The 16,052-nt window shown below is 34.6% G+C and overlaps 1 protein-coding gene across 1 annotated transcript in view; it reads right to left on the reverse strand.

Annotated features, from left to right (window-relative positions):
* The window catches only part of DENND1B (DENN domain containing 1B), a 162,190-nt gene that overhangs the window by 21,315 nt on the left and 124,823 nt on the right, over positions 1–16,052 (reverse strand). The window contains exons 16-19 of the mRNA XM_035891739.1: positions 12,783–12,884; positions 6,605–6,695; positions 2,655–2,695; positions 1,760–1,828 (exon numbers count right to left, since the gene is read on the reverse strand). Coding sequence (XP_035747632.1) covers positions 1,760–1,828; positions 2,655–2,695; positions 6,605–6,695; positions 12,783–12,884 — 303 coding nt within the window. The remainder of the gene's footprint in view (positions 1–1,759; positions 1,829–2,654; positions 2,696–6,604; positions 6,696–12,782; positions 12,885–16,052) is intronic.

The following is a 16,052-nucleotide window of genomic DNA, read 5'->3' on the forward strand; positions in this document are numbered from 1 at the left end:
GGAAGGAGAGGGGGATCCAACCCCCGTATTTTTCTCATATGATATAGGAAAAAACTACGAAGGTTTTCAAGTTGCCTTGAAAATAGGACTTTAAAATTATATTTAAGGGCATAAATATGTGGAAACCACCTATTTTTCTATGGTTTTCTATACATGGAAATTCAGAAAAACATTCTCTTGAATCAAGGGGTCAGAGAGTCTTTTTGATCCTTAAACCATACATCTATAAGCTCAATAACAGCACAATGGGGTGCCATGTAGCAGATGCTAACCTGAGAGCCACTTTAAACTTTCCAGATCATGCTCACAGCATTTGGATGAATTTTGGAGTGCTTTGTTCTAACTCTGAGGGATGGTACCAGGCACATTACTCAAGGCTACCGATCAGTTATCTAGCAATTAAGAAACACATATTTCATTCCTCCAGTAGCAGGCTCCATAAAGGGCACCAGCATAAGAAATTAAATGGGGTATAAATATGAATAGCATATACACACAGATCCTCACAAAATTTACCAGCGTTTCCTGAACAGAAGTTCACTTTGAAGAACCTTTATTATCAAGGACATAATTATCAAAATTGAAGGCTGGGAGAAGATCATGTAACCACAGTCTAAGCTAGTGCAAACTGAAGAAGAATAATTTGCAGATAACCTGTTAATGAACCATTTTTTAAATTATAAATGAGTTCATGAATATGAAGTACATTTATTTACCTGTTTATCTCCACGACTGCTGTGTTTCTCAACTGATGTAAAATTAAAAATTCTGTTTGAAAATTTTATATAAAATACACTAGCTTAGACTGATGTACTGATTTATTCAGGACTACTGATTATGCATGCAACTAGTGAAATATTTGGAAAAGCAAAAAGGAAGCCAAAAGTATTTTCCCATATACTAAAAATGCAACCTTAAAATAATTTCCCCTTCATTTTACACCATTGCTGTTTTTTCATACTGCATGGCACCATAAAATTTCACATGCTTTATTGGTTAGGTAGTCTTTTAAAACAAAATCTTTTAAGCTCAAAAGTATAAGCATTAAATCCAGTTAAACATGAGTATTCTTGTATCATCTTTAAAAGAGCAGATGATAGAAAAGGCTTGCTGCATACATTACTGATGCTTACCACATCTTTTCAATAGTGCAGCACTTAGTGCCAAAGTGAAATTGCATCTGTGTAAGCCAGGACTCCATTTGTCTAGCACAAAGTGTATCTGTTCTGAATAGAGGATGTCTACATCATGTTAACACCATATTCTATGTAACAATATACTATGAGACTATATTTACATTACATATAAATGTAACATTTACAAAATGTTTTACACTTATGTTAACTTTGAAATGTCTGTGTTGTATTACAGGACCTTAGTGTAAATGAGGATTTCTATTTTCAGAGTCCATATTTTAATCGTGTTGTCACCAGGTTAGGAAGAGTTTACAGCTGTGTATCAAATATCTAAATGATATTCAAATAAAGTTCTAGTATGTATCATGATTGAAACAAAAAAAGCAGAATGATGCTTTGAAAAATGTCTATTGTTACACAAAAGCTATCTGGAACACTGAATCAACTCTAAATGCTAGTGCTATATGAGAAAACAAATGAAGCTAAACACATCCTACAGGCTGAAGTGTTTTTCAGCAATATATTTATATAATGCTTAGGTTTTTAACTATTCAGGAAGGATGAGAGGTGGTAGGGCGTTGCAGTATTTTTATGTATTATTTATTTGAAAGAGATGATCTTACAAATTTATATGCTGTTTTCACAGCCGGAGTGGCTTTGGTCACTGCTGTGTTGATCAGTGCACCGCCTTTCTGAAATACATAAAAAACGTATTTTAGTAAGATTTTAACACAAGTCAAACCTTCAGACAACAGCAAGGAAAAATAAACAGTGTGCTATAAAAAAATTACATTCTTCCTTTTAAATTGGTAAGAGAAACCACAGCTGTCTTTCCTCCCCAACCTGCTGTCTGCAGCTACACAAGGGTTACAGTACATCATTATCATAGCTGACACATTTATCAATGCATTCTAACAGAGTGATGTATTTTCATTCTTCATTTGTTGTTACCATTTCAAAATCAATTCAGAAGTTATGGCGACTTTTTGTGTCTTCCTATCATATTTATTATGCAACTTAAAAATACTTTGACCTGACAGAAAGAACTATCTCCTTTAATCACACAAGAATTCTCTTAATCTAAAATAATATATTTCACTAATCCTGCAGAATAACGAGGTTATACCAAGGGTCTTCTGCTAGCCAAACTGCACAAATCCATATTAATGAAATTTCTATTTACTAGAAGTGATAAACTTTTTATCAAATTGTACTGTCACACCTAATTCACAGTTACAGAATGTAACGTAATACAGAAAGCAGTGAAATCCCTGACTATACAGACAGAGAACCTTGTGCGTTTTGGCATTTGTGTTGTATATGGGACTTTTTTTTTTTTTAAGTCTTCAAGAAAAAAACCACAAAATTATTGTATATACCACAGACGTTATTTATTATAGAATGTAATTCTATTTTCCTTGCAAATGCATTTTTTACCTTTACATATATATATGTAAGGAAAAGGACAAAGATTTAAAGAACAGGATGGCCAGTATAATTACTTAACCAAGTTTATACCTTCACTGTGTGCACCCACTGCTGATAAGTTCTTGAATTTCCTGAAATAGAAGTGTAAAATGTCACACAATCAAACATACATTCAACATTTTAAGTGTTTCAACCCTCCTCACAATCTGCATAAAAATTCCCTTAGAGGATTATTCATTAATTTTATTCTTCCCAGATAGACAAGGAATGTAAAGATAAGAACATGTGTACACTTAAGAAAAAACCCTAGGTATCTCTTATTTCATGTATTCTATTTTCTTTGTAAAAGCGTATCTTTTCACCACACGGAGTCCTTGATTCGAAATGAGGTAGAAAGAGAAATTAAACTGCGGTAACATAACATACTGCTAAAAGTCTAAAAAGAAAAACACCAACCCAAAGGAAAGAATAATATATAATGAATTGCATTCAAACATAATGATCCCACTGGGCAAACTTTCAAGCACAAAAATGACATGGACTGCAGATGGTACCATCCCAAGGAAAAAGAATGAGAGAAAAGTCAAAGGATTATGACACAACTATATACCTCTGTGCAGGAGAAAGCCTGTTAAATTATTAACTGTATCTACTTTCTTTCACAAAGGAAAACCTCTAAAAGGCAAGTGAGAGCTACTGGCTTCTGTAGGACTAGTGTGGCACTAAGCTGGCCATGAAGGACAGGGTTAAGTTTTACTGAGCACTTGAAGAAGAAATGAATGCTATTTCCCAGAATTGCTTCAGCTGAACACCAAAGATTGGGTCCCTGATCCCTGAGAAAATTTTAGAGTACATCAGTCACTTGAATTCTCTGGTACTGTGAGCTGCTACTAACCCCAGACAAGACATTCACATCGACAAGACTGCTCAAGTTTCAAACAGAGCGTTTATCCATTTTGAAAGGACCATACTGATATATCCTTGATGTTACAGACTTTTAACAGGAGTTCTCAAAACTTCTTAAGCTTTGCTATAATCAATTAACTAGGGCCTGCATGGAATTATTGCATTGACTAGTGGAAAGCCACAACATTCTCCTAGAACATGGCTGAGAACTAACTGGATCATTGTAAAAGGTATTCCCAAGTTTCTCAGTGAAGTGAAAAAACCGAGCTGTTTATACTCTTATTAAGCACTTTTTGCTCATTCCACTCCATGTTTTACAAGCAATTTTGAGACAGCGAGTCTCTCAGGAACAATGGCACAGGTGAAAGCAATGCTCACTTAGAAAGCAGAGAACCTGATGATCATCATGATCCTATCTCCAGTAATACTGTCAAAGAGCAACCTAAAGCAGAATTTACTTCTTCGATCTGGCTCCCTGGAACTACCAGAGAAGGTTGCATGCGAGTAACATATAACAAAGTGAAATTTAACCACTGGTAGTGAGTTAATGAAATTTCAATGAATCATAAGTACTTTCTCTAACATTTCATGATATTTCATAACTTCAAATTCTTATAAAAAATTTTCATATCTCATGTGGCTTATGGTGTCCTTAACAGTGACACTTGCCACGTCTGACCTTTCTCTGTCACAGCCTATGACTTAAGCAATTACTAGAGACAGTAAATGAGATCATGGAAAATCACCAAGAAGTTTAACTGTCTTCTAGTTGTATAGAGAGACTTCAGGGAAGGCAATAAAGAAAATGGATAAACGCTCATTATAGAAGAGGCCACGTTAATGCTGCATACCCTAAGCTAGAGTTGAATCTCCTGAAACTCTAGCAAGAAAATGCTGACTCCTTAAAATAAATTATTATTAAGAGAGGTTCAAAGGTTCTCACTGTTTTAGTTTTCCTTATACTACCACCACTGATACTAGACCAACTCAAAAAAAAAAAAAAAAATTACGGCTGTAGTACAATTCATGCGATTACAAATTACTTTAATGGATATTTTCTACAAGAAATCCAAGTGCTAAGCCAATCAATCATCACTATATTCTTGTATTGAAAGTTACATAAAACTCTTGAGAACTAATACTTCCACAGAATAATACATGTAACAGAAAATAAAAATTTAAGTATAAAGTGCAAACTGTAATGAAGATGCCTGACAAATTTTTTCTCACAGTCACAAGGAAATAAGTTTTGACCATTTTACTGAAAAAAATATATAAAAAAAATAATGAAATCTAAGTTTTATTCTCCAATTTCCAGTTTAATTTTCTGTGCTGGTTTAGTTATGCTTGCACATGTAGAAAAATGCAAATTAAAGAGATTACTTAAAGAAACATTTCTATTTGATTCAGTAATTTTTACATTATACTTGCTATAGCTAAGAATGTGTTCACCTGTCCTTTTAACAGCTTGTAACTTACACTAACTGTCTGTGACTTTTCTGAAGGCTGGACTTCACCTGTTTTTTTTAAATCTTGGGCTTCCTGATAAAGTTGATGGGAGTTAACTCTGCAAAGAGATCATGGTTCTACCCCATTAGCGTCACAAAATGTCACCTTCAATTGCATACACATTGTTAGCCCTGCACTTCATAACGATAATGAGACAGCAGTTATGTAAATACTGAATATGTGCCCTAAGCAATTTGTCCACAACCTGGCAATATACAGCTTGTCTGACTTGAAAAGTAAGCACGCAGTGCAATCTAACTGAGAACGGCTAGCAAAACTGAGCACTCCCCCCTGAGCAGAGCTAGGTGAGATGTGGTTCACAGGCTGCCAGCACACAGCCAAGAAACAAGCTTTATCTAACTTCTGTTGCAGTTTTATTGCAGCCTCCTGACCCCCTAACTGCAGTCAGTGAACGAACGCCGAATACCGCCCCCACCTTTCCGAATAATGAATGCTCCATGCCTAAAATCTGTTTACAGAGCAGCGTAAGTTACCCTTAAAAGGTAGAAAAGACGTAAATCCCTGTAAAACTAACCATACTTTAATCAAAAAAAAAAAAAAAAAGTATGTGCTACGTCATTGCACAAGACACAGAGGGCAGGAGAAGGCAGTGAAAATCTTGAACAAAAGGATTTATGTACTCTGAGCATAAAAAAGGTATTTTACAGAAAGTAAAGATAGCTCTGCACCATTCAATCATTTCTCCATGGGGGCCAAATCCTTTCCTCTGTAAATATGCCCACCTAAGGGTAGTCTTGCAAAGAAGACCGTCTAAAGCTGCCATATGTAACTTGGTGGATTTGCTCAAATCACATAACCTCTATTTAATGAGAAAGTTTCTACACTACTTTCAAGACCATAAAACAGTATTTGTGCTCTGTCGTGCGTATTTTGATCCAATATTTTGATAGCAAATATGACACCTCAAATAACAATATAGCTGTAATAAATGTCTAACAGGAAAGCAATCAATAATCCTGCAATATTCGGCTATCGATTCAGTGCACACTCAAATGTGAAAAATGTTACAACAATTGTCAGTAAACATCAACTGAGGGAAACAACATAATGAATAATATTTTTATTTATGAAGAAGGTAAACTTTCAATATACCTTCTGAGATTATGTACACATGGTAAACTTTTTCCCTCATTTTTAGAGTAATACATTTGCTGGAGATTCAGGAAATCACTCTGATTTCTGCACTGCAGAAATAATTAGATGTAAAAAAAGTTAGTGTTTATGGAAAACATAATTATCTAGAAAAAGTTCAGCAGAAATTTGAAAATTATTTTTTAAATGCAGTTTACATACATCACCTTATGTAAACATGCAGTTAAAAATGTAATAATATAGTGATATTTCATGATATACTAAAATCTATAATTTTACTGCATTAAAACAACACATATTCATTTAATACATTGATATAACTAGATACCTAATAGTATATGTCCCAGCAGTGATTTTTTAAAGGCTAAAACCTGTCCAAGAATCAATGGATACAATGAAGCAGTAATAAGATTAATGACTTCTAAAATTTACTGGACATCCTGAGAACATCATCGTGCTGAACAGCTCCCAAAGAAGCATCATCAGTGAGTGCACTCAAATTAAGTCTGTACCTCCACAAAAGCCTCCTGCTGTGATTTCTTCTTCAAAAACATCAGAGAATCCTCTTCCCGCATTTAATTTTGAAAGCCGACCATCAATAAACTGGGGGGAAAAAAAAAGTCACACTTTTTTGGCCCTTCTATTGCTATACAGTGTTACAGTTTTCAGTGTGTACATTATAATGGAATATGGATGTTCAAGACAACATATGGCTTATGAATAATATAGTGCTTTTAGATGGATTTTGCAAGAGCATTTGCAACTATGAGCAGCAGAAATATCACAATATGTACTATACACAATTTGCAAATAGAATTGTAGAATTTTATAGTCAATTAAATTACACATGAGTTTGTTCAGAAATATTTTAAATGGCTTTCAAGCTTTTTTTGCTTTTCTAATGGCATAAAAATATACTAATTTATTTCCTTCAAGAAATCCTTTGGGTTTGTAATCATAATCAAATAAAGTCCACTGAGATGCTCTCTGATGTTCTATTTTGAAATTGTAAGCTTGCTTTGTACCATCAACAAAAGAACATAAACAACCCTTCCTATGGTATCCCTTTCTGGGTATGCATCAGTGGGTCCAAAGTAGAACTTGTTGTGCACAGAAGGTACCTTTAGAACAACTGGAAACATTTCACCAGACCCAGTTCAGTGACACGATGGGCTATGATGTCTACTTGAGCTCCATTAGAAGTGTATGTTTTACATGAAAAATGACCCTATAAGGACAGTACATGGAAAGGAAATCATAGCAAAACCACACAAATCCACACAGAAACAACAGAGGAAGGCTGTGGCTTGGTTTCAGAAACAGTGGTAGCAGCAGGTTGGATTTGACAGGCAGCGCACAAACTGGCTCGAAGGACGTTTCATTTAAGTGAATGGGAATGGGATGCATGAAGTCCCAAAACAAAGTGCCATGCCAAGGCAGACCCCTAAAACCCTCTCCACCTGACTGAGCACAGTTCAGGGTTGACACCACTGTATTTTTAAGTTCCAACACAACTGTTTGCCCTTTTCTTTTTTTAACCACTAACACTTATTTAGTTGCATCGACAAATGTATATTGCAACACTTGTCTTTATGCAGAGGTTACAGCTGCATGAGGACCTGGATTTGCATCCACATCTAAGTATATATAGAAAGACTGAAATGATCCAAATACATCAGAAAAAGTCAAGGAAGATAATGATTAAATCTTTCAGAGGGAACAAATGCATTCTTTTCAAGAATTACTAGGCTTCAAAGTAGTATGAGCACATCCTTAAAGGTTTAAAATTCTTTCAAGAAGCAACCCCTCCCTTTTTGTTTTGAAAAGGCTAACTCAAGTCTGAGAGATAAAGTAAGAAAGCACTTTTCCAGTTACACACAGTTCATCTACTAATAACAATTATGACTTATTCACTGGTACTAAATAGTACATAGGAAACAACAAAAAATTAATTGTTTGGCTATATAATATTTTACCACAGATTATCCAAACAGTGTCAGTGACAATCTGATGCTTGTCAATGAACAGACTAGCAATATGAAACAAATTACTTTCTCAGAGTATAAAAATTCCGGCAGCAAGAAGAAGGCAAGCACAAAGATAACCATTTCTTTCTCTTTCTTGTCTAAATTCCTTCTTATTTTTTTCATTTTACTCCAAGTTGGCTTTCTGCCAAATAGGTTGGTTCATGGTCAGACCACTATGGGATCACTGGATTATTTCACAGTAAGAAAGAGAGATAAGAGCATCTTTAGCTACTGCTGTGAAGAAAAGAAAAAACACCAAAAAAAACCCCACACCCCCCCGTCCCATCCCCAGTCTTTGAACTGTAAGACGTTATCTCTTTTGGGAAAGTTATGAATTCATTCCATACCATAAACTAACATAAGATTTATGGATGTACTCATCATTTGGTAAAATCCTATCAACAGAAGGCTGAGACAGTGGCTGAATTTTAGTTTTTAGAGACCACTCCAACTGAATACTTAATGTAAATACTGACAAACAGAACTGTTAGCAAAAAGATATTGGAGACATTATTTAAAGGAAATAAGTGTTAGTAGTGGTAGTAGTAGTTATTACTTTTGAGTAATTTACTATTAATGCTTGCAATGAAATTGCTACATGAAAAGAATAGCACGTGGAATCACACATACACTTCATGGTTTTCTCCTCCTGTTTTTCAAACTCATGCTCTCTCAAAAAATCTGGGCCTGCTATTTCAAGAAATGCATTGACTTTAAGATCCAGATAGCTGTTGTTGGACTACCACTTTCAATGGAGAACTAGTAATTCCAGTGCTGCTCTTGGATTTTGAGCTGACTGAAGACAAAACGACCATAATACTTCTATAATTTTGAATTCTAAAACCAAAATATAGACCATATCCACTTCAGAAGATCTTGTTGTACATGTGATAAAGGGTGGGGGATGAGGGAGGAGAGATGATGTTTGTGAGCTAAAGCCAATCACTTCTTTAGGCAGGAGTAAAACTTCCAAGTCAATTCACCCATTATTAAAAATAAACAGTTGGTAGAAGCAAAGAAAACATCGTAAGCGTGATTTCCACACAGTAACAGCTCAATAGCTTGCAAGAGGGCTCAACTTATAAAGCTTGTAAATGAAATTTGAAATTACTAGTAATTTTCAAAGACTTATGACTTTTGAAGTCCTAATCCTGCATTCAGTATATATTTGCCTAATTAGCACTTTCCACCATTTTAGTAACAAATCCCAGTAAATGCTGCAGATTACTTCACTTACACAATCACATTATTTAATGAGATAGTCTAGCATTAGGCTTCATGCTTCTAAGAATGAATTAATATTTTCCCTGGACATGCATCAGAACTATTTGACATGTAAGATGCAACTATTAATTGCTTATATTTGCAGCTTGAAATAAAGATTAGCTACCTTCCATGTTACCATAATTAAAGGGGAGCCTTTCTAAGGCTCAGAAAAAGCAAACAAATAGATAGCATACATAATAATACAAATATCACAGATTTGGGGGGAAAAAAAAGTGAGAAAAGATGTAAGTACAGTCTAAAAGAACAAGCGTATAAAAGCTGAAGAAAAACTGTCATACAGAATATTAAATAAAAATTTAAGAATATTTAACATAAAAATATTAGTCATTTTCTTTTTAAGAAAAATATATTTATATGATTAAATATCCTAATAGTTACAGAATAACAATAACCAGGGTTTTTAAAATTAAAACTATTCAGGGCAGAAGACAGCTTTAGAAAACTAAATCCAGCAAACTGAACTTCACACATCCCTATAGTTGTGACCCACATCAGGGTATTCATCATAAATTACTTCTACGAATTCCCGGAAAATTTATGTTTCGCATACACATTTTGGTGTATTCTGTTTCAGAGCAATATAAGCAGTCCTTTCAAATTCCAAAAACGTGAAGTCATCAACCTGATTTAAAAGACATCTCCATAATTTATAAGACCAAGAGAATGGTTTGAGGCTAAAAGATAATCTAGGCATGGTCGCTGCCAAAAATATCCTGTCTCAATTTTCAGTGAAGACTATGATGCTGAATAAGGGAACAAAAATAAAAGTGTTAATGAAAATGAGATACAGAAATGGACATTATAATAACCAAGGAACAAAACTCGAGTCAAAAACCCCCTAGATTCACCTCTGCTACATGATTCTAAGGAAACCAGCAAGTAAAAAAATTTTTATGAGTCTATCAAGGTAAAGGAAACAGTTGAAATGAAGAATAACAGTACCATGCTGGCCTGTCAGTTTGCCCTTAACAACTAGATGAGGCTTACAAATAGATTTTGGGGGGAAAATGGTAAATGGAAAGATATAACATATGAGTTATCAAAACACTGGTTCTCACAGATTCTTTGACAATTAATTTTCTAGACAAAGGAAATGCAATTTATCTATACCACATAAAAGCCTCAAAATACCAGCTTTGATGAAATAAAAGCAGAGTACCTGAACAGTACACCTGAACTTTAGGTGGGATGAGGACTGGCCCATAAGGGACATAACAGCATGTAATGGAAATGGCACGGGTCATGGTACTTAATGGTAAGTGTTGCGATTGATTCTATTTATAGGTTAGTTAATGATTTTGGTATAAAAGACTGGCATGTGCTAATACATTTTGGGATATCATTACTAGAAAGCACATCATAATACAATGCAAAGTAAAACCAGATGATGATGAAGATGAAAACAATCTGAATGGGAGCAACACAAAGAATTTATTCCACAATTTATTCTGACAGTGATTTCCTGGTACTTTGCTGAAAAGATACTACAACTTCCAAAATTAAGAGTGGTTAAATAAGAGGAATTAACATGTTTTAATATAGGAGAGAGGGGGAGAAGATTAAAAAAGGACTGAGGAAGGATTTTATAAAATGGCACAAATAAAGCTTACTTGTCAGTCATGGCAAAAAGGGTGCATTTAAAGTACCTATTTTCTGCTTGGTCTAGGTTTAAGGCTGCTTCTAAGAACTATTTTCTGCTGAAAAGATTTTATAGAACAGAATAAAATACAGTTTAGTCTTTTTGAACACAAACAACTTTGAAAACAGCTCATTTGTCAGTGGGAAAAACTGGAGAAGATGCAGCTGGGCTGAGGATTAGCTGAAAAAGTAGGAGTAACCTTCACAACAGAAACTAGAAGAATGAAAAAAACCTACTACTACTATTAAACCCCACACATCATCAAAATTGTTACTGTTTCCTAATCCTCTGAAATATATTATTTCCTTTAGTTGAAATAAAATTAAAACAAGCTATAAACAAACTGTAAACTGATTCTGTTTAATTGAACACATATAAAATGTAATGGGTAAGTACAGAGCCACATGGACATTCATTTCAGTGAAGTTAAACCTTTTTCTTACAGCTGAAGATCTTGCTTTAGTAGTAGTATTGAGACAACAATTAGAAACATTGCTTGTAAGCAGCTTTCTATTAAGAAAGTCTCATGCTAACTTATCACACTGAGATACGCAAAACAAACAACACTCTTCACTCCATCACTTCTTTCCATTTCAATCATATGTGCTGGATACCTCAAAAGGTTTCAGATTTCTTCTTTGTTATTTTATATTTTTATTTACATTTTCACATTGTATAAAATAAAATGCAGTAAAATTAAAGGAGCCCGATTCTATGATCAATATTTCCTTAACATTTATACAACTAGGAGAAACATATTTTCACAGGACTTCAACAAACTATCATCCATGCATAAATCTTTACTTTAGACACTAGTCTCTGATTAACACCAAATGTTTTTTGAAAATTAGAAGATTTTACATATAATGAATTTCCCTCACCTATCATGGTAGTATATCTTCAAAGAAGTTCACCAGATTATTAAAACATGAACTCCTATGCCTCAATCATTCCAGATATTTGCAGGCAAATATATACTTTTATGGGTCTTATCAGTTCATTCAGATTTTCCTTGATTTTCCTAAAAATCTAGTTATAAGTTTCTTAACACTTTTAATGCATATGAAGAAAAGGGGGAAAAGAGATTTACAGAATAAAATCAAAGAAAAAAATTCATTTCAAAAGACTGTAAAAAAGCTATTACTGAGCTGTGCTCGACATCCAACATTTTCTCTGTAAGTTCAAAATCTGTATTAACAGGTCACCCAGAATACTCTTCAGGCCACCCCTATGGCTTGGGTTTGTAACATTCTCTGTGTGCATACTTCAAAAAGCCTAGCAATGAAAACTGCAATTACAGTATTAATCCAGTTTTTAAATAAAACACCATTGAAGTCCAATTTAAGTAAGCACTATGTTGTTTAGGTTCTTTGGTCACAAGCCAAGAGAGCTGAAAATGAAGTTCAATCATCAAGCTGGGAGAACCATGATTCTTCTTGTTTAGATGAGATGCTGACTGGCTCTGAAGAGATGCTACACTGCAGCCTGGGGTTGGGGGTTTTTTGTTGGTTTTTTGTTTGGTTTGGCAGGGTTTTTTTAGTTGCCCCCCCCCACTTCTTTTTAACAATAACTGAAGATTTAAAAATACAAGAAAACTGGGATGATTGTCTGTACACAAAGTATTTGTATTTATATTTTATCCCAGATTTTCGTAAGTTGACAGAAAGGAAAACTTATTTAAATAAGGATATGTTTTAAGAGAAAAACAATAACAATGGGTTATTTACCCTCTCATACCTGTTTAAATAGTTGAAGATTAACAGCAGTTTCAAGGAACTGCTTAGTAGTACTGGAACGATGCTTCACAAAACTATTCTCACAGAAAGTTATAGGCTCTCCCTAAAAAATTTAAACAGAAAAAGTTAGATGGTAACTAGACTATAAAAATATGCTGATTTATTTAAAATTTTCCATTACAAATTAATTTATTTCTTAATAGCTGATACATTCAAATATTGCCTTTCAAGCAATCTAGATAAGCATGCACCCAATTAAACAAACATAGACAATGACAAAAATAGCCCAAAATCTTCATACAATATTTAAATAGTTCTCAAAATACATGTTGCATTGAACCTCTGGTTTATGAAGTCAGCCTACAAAATACACATAGCAAGGAAAAGTAAGTCGTTTACAGTTGGTTCATGTTACCTTTATAGCGCTCTTCATTAAAAATTTCAAGGAAGTGGTTCAAATTTTGAGGAAGAGCAGGTCCACTGCTTCAAATAATTTAACATGTGTTATTGTTCAGGACTACTCTGATTCCCTGGCATGCTAAACCAGCAATACTAGTAAACCAAAACTCTAATTCAGTCCAAAAACATGTATCTACACACAATTATATTTATTCTACAAAAACATGAGAAGCCTGATCAATACACTGCTGGTTTAGCAGGAAATTATTGAAATATACATCTATTTTATTTTTACACGAAACAAAAGGTACAAATTTTTTGGAATACTGTTATGAAGAAAGTCTGAACAGATGAGGTTAACATTTACTACAATACAATATATTTCCTCAACATGGGAAAAACGCATAGCCTATAGTTACCAAAAACCCTGCATCAAAACACTTTGATGATGAAAGAAGATCAAAAAGTATTCATTGAAAATGGAATTGTGTGTTGAAAAAAATATTGCTGAAAACAGCACTCATTTAAAAATAAAAAGAGGCTAATAAGATTATTTATAAACAATCAAATTGACTCCCACATTACTCCCTAATTTCATTTAAAATTTGCTATCTTGGGTGTGCACAGACCACTGGATGTTTCTGATGAGCATTCTCGCCAATTCTGTTATTCTTGTCAATACTTTGTGATAAATACTTGAGGCTGTTAGACTTAACTGGATGGGTATATTACAAGGTTTGTGTAGCTATCAAGGTACGTGAACTGATATCATAACGCCAAAAGGCCTCTCACCCACATTCACAAAGCCAAAATCATGACCAGGTTAGAAACAATTACCAAAGGTGTCAAAGACAGAACATTCAGAATCCAACAAAATGCCACACCTAAATCTACCATAGAATGTTTTCCTACCCAAAAGCTACATATACAGTGCAGTCCTACAACAGAATAAAAGACACCTCAGACATTCAAAAGAAAAAAGATCAGACAGCTGCTATATTGATCTTCACAATATTTCCAACTGTTAGCCACTTTAAAGACAAATTTATTCATGCCCATGATGACCACAGCTTTCTGCTCCTAACCCTGTTTAATCACACGTGCTACTTTACGTATTTTCCTATCATTCTGGCTGACTGTGCAGTTATGTGCTTCCAGAATATCCCAAACTATTTTCTGCATGTGACCTAAGTGAGTTTGGCGGAGTAGCTCTAAATCACTTTTAACTGCTGTTTACACCTTGCACATTTTTTTTAAATGGTTCAAGTACGATCCAAGGAAATGTTGCGGTAAAAACACTGTGATGTCGTTTTAAAATCCTACTCCTGTACCATCAGAAGCTTCCCTCTTTTTAAGTCTCTCTTTTACGAGGTCCAGTTCTACTCAGCAAAGCACTTCAGTTCATGTTTAACTTGTTTTTAAGTTTTACATCCTTACTTCTTTATGGCACCTCTGATTTTAGAAAAGAAATCTCACTGGGAAGAGCTAGAAGCTATGCATTTACGTAGCGTAATCCTTCCCCTTTCACAGGGTAGCTGGAATGCTGTGATATGCAAACCAATCCTCAGTACAACACGCAGCACTGTGTCCATCAAGTCTCCAGGAGAAGCACCCAAGTTACTCCACCTACTACTTATCCTGAAATAACTGGTGAACACTGTACGCATGCAGGACATGCTGGATCTGCCAAATAGCTTGAAATGGTTGTGGTACTTTAAATAGCACTGCCTTCCTGACCCACTTTGCATTAGCTGTTCTTGAGCTCCTAAAGACTCTTGTCTTAAGAAGATGACCCCAAGCTACTTAGCAAATTCAAAGTGCATCAAAACAAATGAAATAGTCTCCAGTGAGATATGGTGGTACAAGACATAGTGTTCCTGAGGGCAGACTCTCTTCTCAGTTCTGTCGTTCTTCCAAAAAAATTTCAAGGCAGCAAATTCTAACTCTTTATATATATATATATATATGTATGTGTGTGTGTGTGTGTGTGTTTGTGCGTGTGTGTGTGTGTGTAACGTATATATTTTTTGTTGTTGATAAACAAAGAAACAATTTCTGGAAATACAGAGGCTTTGTGGGAGTGCAGAACTGACTAGATGATGGCTCATGACATACTATGAAACATTAAATTTAGGACCAAAGAGAGAAAATAGTATTTTCAAAATATACTATTTAGAAAAATAAAAACTAAGCTATGACTCCATTCCCACTTTCCCAATCGTCTTGGGAAAGATAAAAGAGAAAAAGGAGAGGTTATCTCCCAGCAGAAGAGAAAACAGGCATGCTTGCTCTCCCTTTCACATCATGACTGGGAGGAGAGAGCACTCAGATGGTTTTACTTGATGGCACTTCTCCCGCCCAAGCCATGTCACAGAATGCCAGGAAATCGTAGTTCAACACACATTTTTAGTGCATGGCTGTAACATTTTCCCAAATACTTTCCTTTAGTCGCTGGATGCTTCAGATACTTAGTAAGCACTCATGCATTGGTGCATCTGTTCCCTTATCAGTACACTTCAGAGACAGAATAACCAAAGCTATTCCTTAGCTGAAAATTTATTCAGATCAATAAAGACTTCACATCCAGAAGTCATCTATGTTATTTGAACCTACTGATAGCAAGGTTGCTTTAAAAATTTCAGTAGGTTTAAAGCTCATAAGTGTTCAACACATGAAAATGAGAAAATCTTTTGAAACCTGCAGAAATTCCACACTGAAGTTATCTCAGCGTATCTGCCGTAACTTTACTGAAATTGCATTAAATAATACAATTACCTCCATTAAATAACACAATTGCCTCCTAGCTCTTTTTAAGGCTCTGAACAACAAAATTGTTTTCTGACTAAAACTTTTACAAATCTTCAAGGTTATT

The sequence above is a fragment of the Egretta garzetta genome, unplaced genomic scaffold, assembly GCF_000687185.1.
Source record: "Egretta garzetta isolate BGI_Z169 unplaced genomic scaffold, ASM68718v1 scaffold163, whole genome shotgun sequence".
Taxonomy (NCBI): Eukaryota; Metazoa; Chordata; class Aves; order Pelecaniformes; family Ardeidae; genus Egretta; species Egretta garzetta.